At 52.2% G+C, this 6,053-nt stretch overlaps 1 protein-coding gene across 1 annotated transcript in view; it reads right to left on the bottom strand.

Moving 5' to 3' along the window:
• The window catches only part of CA5A (carbonic anhydrase 5A), a 25,761-nt gene extending 22,682 nt beyond the window's left edge, over positions 1-3,079 (bottom strand). The window contains exon 1 of the mRNA XM_031038920.2: positions 2,840-3,079. Within this exon, the coding sequence (XP_030894780.1) occupies positions 2,840-3,077 (238 nt within the window). The 5' untranslated portion in view covers positions 3,078-3,079. The remainder of the gene's footprint in view (positions 1-2,839) is intronic.
• Between the last annotated feature and the right edge of the window lie 2,974 nt (positions 3,080-6,053).

The raw sequence follows: 6,053 nt of genomic DNA, 5'->3' as shown, positions 1-6,053 counted from the left end.
GGGTATTAAAGAGGGCATGTTCTGCATGGAGCACTGGGTGTTACGCACAAACAATGAATCATGGAACACTACATCTAAAACTAATGATGTAATGTATGGGGATTAACATAACAATAAAAAAATTTTAAAAAAAGAAGGTAAGGGGAGAGGCAAAAAAAAAAAGGGGGGGGGCAGCTCATCCTTGAGAGCACCCAGGCGAGGCGCCTGGACCTGAGGAGGCCTCCGCGCTTTCTCGCTGTGGCCGTGTACCCCCAGGGCCACGCTGCTGTGCCCAAGGTCAGTCTTGCCTTAACCGACGCTGGTCTCTGCCAGGAAGTAATAAAAGTAAAATGTTATCCCCTTTTGCTCTCAACCAGTATTCACGGCACTCCTTCTGTGGGTCACGCACTGGCCCACAGGCAGGGAAGGACGGGGGCCGCGTGGGACAGATCTGGACAGAGCGAAGCCTCCTGGCAGACGCAGGAGCCAGAAACGCCTGCGGGAACGTCGGCCACACGCCGCGCGGTAGGAAGCAGCTCTCCCGAGGAGTGGCATGCCCTCATGTGCGGCGTCTGCCCTTTCCATGGCCGAAAGGCTCCCGCTGTGGCCGGGTGTCAGCTGCCAGTGTGGATGCTGCCAATCCCAGGCTTAGGAAGAGTCGCACGCACGGAAGCAGGGCTGGAGAACGCCCGCCTGGAATGATTCCGGAACCTTCTGTAGCGCTGTCTTTTCTCACTAGGCCAAGCCACCAGTGATTTTCAGTCATACAGAAGGCCCCCCTCACCCGCAGCGTCGCTGTCCACCGCTTCGGTGACCCTCCAGCGATCCGCCACGGACCCGAAGCAGAGGACCCTCCTTCTGCTGCGGGGTCGGGTCCTTGTCGGGTCCCTGAGAGCCTAACGCCCTCAGGTCACGGTGCCTACGTCATTCACCATGAGGGCGTTTTATCATCTCATGTCCTTGCCAGAAGGTGAGTGTGGTAGATTCAGCTGTTTTGAGAGAGAGGCCACCGTTCCGTAACTTTACTACAAGTCTACGTTAGAGTTGTTCTATTTTGTTATAGGTTGTGTTGTTTATCTCGTACTGTGCCTAATTAGTACATTAAACTTGCTGTAGATGTGTGCATATAGGAGAGAACAGTCCTATAAAATCCCGCGCCTGCTGGGGGTCCCGGAGCAGATCCCCCGCGGAGAAGGGGGGAACAATGTGTTTAGGAACAAACTTTCTTTTTTTCCCCAAGGGAAATGTGCTGCCGAATACCAATACACAAAACACTAGACTGGAGGCATAAATGTCTCAGGAAGCCCCAGTCTCCCCGGTTTGGCAGAATATATTCTGTGCGTCGTGGAACTCGGGAGTAACCACCGAGCCCTCAGCTCTCCTGAACGTAGCTGGGAGACCAGGGCGTGAGCGGATTTAGGCGCTCGGCACAAAATGTCACTCAGTCCTACATACGTGTGTGCAGATATGTGAGAATGTGGTTGGTAATCGTTAAAGACTGGGTACCACCTAATGTCCTCCAACAGGGTAATGGTTAAATACAGGGACATCCATACAACATAGCACTTGGCAAGCGTCGGCAAGGTGCCCGGCGCGGTTCTGAGCCTTTCCATTCCTGACCTCATTTCTGCTTCCAACAGCTCTGTAAGGGAAGTACTGTGATTACCCACCTCTTACAGGCGATGCAACTGGGGCTCAGAGAGGTTAAGAGACTTGCCCAGGGACACACAGCCAGGATTCCAGTCTAGGTGGTCTGATGCTCTTCACAGTCGTACCAGTATGAAAGAGGGGACAGGTGCTGAGGGACAATCGTGAAGATGTCTCCAGTGGACACTGGAGAAAGCCAAGGTGCCAACCAACATGCACAGTGGGGTCACTTTTTATGTTTTTGAGAAGTCTTGTGAATGTGTAGACACATTCTATGAGCATGGAGGAAAGCACCGGAAGGCTGAGCTCTCAAAGAGACACACCAGTGACCTCCAGGAATTGGGGTTGGAGGAGGCACAGGTGGGAGGGCCTTTGTGTATGGTTTGAAAGTTACAGATGGGTCTAGGGTGGGCACGGGTTTGGCATTCCTAGGAAGCTCCCGGGGCAGATGCTCCTGTCAGTCTGGGACCCACTCTGAGTAAGGGTCCGTAACGTTCCCTGAGAGCCCGGGCTGTGGCAGGCTTTCTACGCCTGTTGTCCCATCTTTATGTGACCCCGTGTGACACGTAGTCCTCCCCTCGTACAGGTGTGGAGGCTGGGGCTCAGCGAAGCCGCTGGCCCCGCTCTCACCTCTGACAACGGTCACTTGTCCCGAGTGCCCACACTCAGGAACCACTGGTTGTGAACACCATGCTCTTTCAGCTGTCCAAACCTGGGAAGTGCAGATACTTCAGAAAAGTGACCTTCAGAAGTGACCTTACTGCCAGCCTTTTTGTTGTTGTTTTGACAGAGGGGAAATCTGAGACCCAGAAAGAGAGAGGCATGAGTCCAAGGTCACAGGGCGTTAAGGACGGGCGCCTCCAGGGTGCGGCGGACCAGGGGCAGTCTTTGGACAGACCTGGTTGCATGATCTGTTTATGGCAGGTTTGCTGAAAACGTTCTCTGCCAGACGGGTTTTGGAGCGGGGCTGGATGTTCCTAATAACAGCTCATCTTGGGGAGCACTTGCTACGAGTCTTCTTCTGAGGATCTCACCCTCCTGATGGCCCCATGGAGCTGAGGTTAAGGGAATTGCCCAAGGTCACCCAGAGGAAAAGAGACAGAGTGGGAACCTGAACCCAAGCAGTCCAGTCTGACTGCCTCCCATTTTGGAACACACTACAGAATTAGCCAAATGTCAGACCGCATCTGGGGAAATTCAAGGATCTACTTACAAGTGTCATTCCGATTTCTTTGTGCACAGGGACCCTGCGAGCACCATTGCCCTGGCCTTCGCAGATGACTGCGGAGAGCCCCCCACATCTGCTTGACCAAGACGGAGAAACCAGAGGACTTCTGAAAGCTCCTGCCTAACACTGGGGTCCTTAGCATCTTGGGTCTGTTCCCCGCGGACCCCAACGAAAAGAGGGTGATTTTCCTACTATCTGCTCTCGCTTTGATCGGGACGACCATGAGATGGGGTTGGCCCACCTCTTTTCGTAGAAACTCACCCAACCCCCTGATCTGGATGGTTAAATTTCAACCCATGCCTGCCCCAGCATTCTGGATGATGTTCAGTGTGGCTTAGGGGTGGGTGCTCTGGGACAAGTGGCCTTCGCTGTGGCCAGCCCCGGGGCTCACTGAGCTTTGATCTGGTAAACAGCAGAGCTTGCCAGGGGGTTAAGAGAACATTATGGAGAGCCCAGTGCCAGTACTGGAGAGAAGGTGAGAAGCAAATAGGAGAGAGAAAAGTGCCGTTCTTGGGTGTTGACCCCTCGGCTCTTCGGCCTCAGGCCACCCAAGGCCAGCCCGGCACCAGGCCACACTGTGTGTATGCATAGGGAATGAACAGCAGGTTCAAAAGTGCAGGGACAGGAGTTAGCCAAAGCGCTGCTGGGACGGAGGGGCAGGCAAGCAGGTGACCCCTTTCTGCCCGGGGCTCCTGGAAAAGCAGCCAGTGCTCGCTTGCCACAAATGGACATGATCTGATCCAGATTCGTTCTGCCTGCAGTAAGATGTCCTGGCTGGCGCGCTTGTCTCAGCATAAATATGGATGGTGCCCCTTTCACGCACAAGGTGTCCACACTGGGACAGAGAATCTGGTGGTCACCCTGAACGAACAACTGGTAATATTCTCGGATGCCAGATAACAAAAACACCCTACTCTGCACTAAACTGTAGTTTACTCCTCTGGACACTTTTGCCGTGAAATGGATACTTGAGGGTTCGTATGGAATGATTTTAATTTCTGTGTGTGTGTGGGGGGGGTGGGGAGGTTTAAGCTTATAAACGTCAAAGGGTCAGGGACGTCATGACTTATCATAGAATCCTGGAATCTTAGATCTGCAAAGCCCCCTGGCCCCCAGAACAGGGGCTGTGAACCTTGGGTCCACGTGTGGGCTCCCGAGGACCCTGGGGGCCCCACGCTCAGACTGCTCTGCCGCCGAAGCCAGTTCTCTGCTGGCTCGTGAGTTTGACCGCCTTGCTTGCAAGCATCAAAACCCAGCTCTGGAGTATATGTGCGTTTCTTGCATGGGGTCATGTTAGACAGGTGCCCACCCTGGGGTGGCTTCATCCACTTATTCGTTCGTTTGTTCATTCGTTGACTCCTGGCTCAGTCTCCTCATCTGTATGGTAGGGAATAGCAGCAAAGGTTCTGTTGCGATCGTCAGGGTTCCACACGCTGATGCCCACGAAGCACTTAGGATACAGGCATTTCCATCCCCGCGCTGAGCTCAGTGCTCCAAGCCCTGGCTGAGCCCTGGCCGAACGTGGCTCCCCGGCGTCGGTGAGCCCGTCCGCGGCACCCCACAGGCCCCTGCGCTCTCAGCGGCATGTCCCTGGCCGTCCTCAGCTGCTCTGCCTTCTTCTCTGCCCTACTGGAGGTAGACTGCCCCGCTGGCTGTCCCCGTGGTTCTGGGGTCTCCCTGTCCCCCCTGCAGCCGCACGGCAGGGCTCTGCTTTATTGAGAGGATGTTGCAGGCCCTGGCGGTCCTGCACGTGCCCCCCAGCAGACCCAAACATCATTTCGATCACTATTACAGCACAAACTGAAATCTCTGCCACTGAAAGACATACAAAAGCCCTTTATATGCATGTGGTGGAAAATATTTGAAGCAGGTCCAAGGTGAAAAAGTGAGTCTCTGTCTTTCTCGGAGTGAACTGCTGATAGCAGTTTCTTGTGGCTCTTTCTGGAAATTTCCACAACAAAAAAAATCCTACATATATCTCACTATTTTTAATACAGGAGCTAATCATATCCCATATAAAGGGTATATATCTATAAATGTATAGTGTCACTTAATAATTATCATGAATAAGTTTTTGCACCTGTGTTTTTAAAATTTTTTTATTTTTTAAAAGATTTTATTTATTTATTTGACAGAGAGACACAGCGAGAGAGGGAACACAAGCAGGGGGAGTGGGAGAGGGAGAAGCAGGCTCCCCGCGGAGCAGGGAGCCCGATGTGGGGCTCGATCCCAGGACCCTGGGATCATGACCTGAACCGAAGGCAGATGCTTAATGAGTGAGCCACCCAGGTGCCCCAGTGCTTTTTTTTTTTTTTAAAGAATTTATTTATTTATTAGAGAGAGAGAGAAAGCACAAGCAGGGGGAGCGGCACGCAGAGGGAGAGGGAGAAGCAGGCTCCCCGCTGAGCAAGGAGCCAGCCTAGGGGGCTTGATCCCAGGACCCTGGGACCATGACCTGAGCCAAAGGCATATGCTTAACCAACTGGGCCACCCAGGATCCTCTACATCAGCATTTTTTGCTCTGTTTTTGAACTATAGAATATTTCATTACAGGATATACCATAATTTATCAAATCACTCCCCTTATGGATAGCCTTTTTTTTTTTTTTTTAATCTCATAAATAGCACTGCATTGAGCATCACTGAATGGAATTCCCAGGTCTGACATCTATGGGTCAATGGATAAATGTATTGGAATGGATGATACATGCGCCAACTTACTCTCTTGAGAGAGTGTACCATGTTCCATTCTTGCCCACTCTCCTTGTATTTCGAGCCAAAGAGCCTCATGTTTATTGAGCCCAACACCTTCTAATTCCTAGGTATTGCCTTTGCACATGAAACACCAGTCAGGGGGCTCCCTGTGATCTGTAATTATCTGCCTGTACTTAAGATTTCTCACATGGAGTCATGATGGTTAATTTTGTGTCAATTTGGCTGAGCCACAGTGCCAAGGTATTTGGTTGAACATTACTCTGGATGTCTCAGTGTAGGTGTTTTTTGGACGTGATTAACGCTTAAATCAGTGTACTGTAGAATATCCTCCCTGTGTGGGTGGGCCTCACCAAATCAGTTGAAGGGCCAGGCTAGAACAAAGACTGACTTCCCCTGAGCAGGAGGGAGTTCTGACAGCACTCTGCCTTTGAGCTCTGCAGGTCTCCCCCAGTTTCCAGCCTGCTGACGCCCCCTACCCTGCCCC

Source organism: Leptonychotes weddellii, chromosome 16 (assembly GCF_054177405.1).
Source record: "Leptonychotes weddellii isolate Sample4059 chromosome 16, ASM5417740v2, whole genome shotgun sequence".
Lineage (NCBI taxonomy): Eukaryota > Metazoa > Chordata > Mammalia > Carnivora > Phocidae > Leptonychotes > Leptonychotes weddellii.
This window is presented reverse-complemented; position numbering and strand designations above follow the sequence as displayed.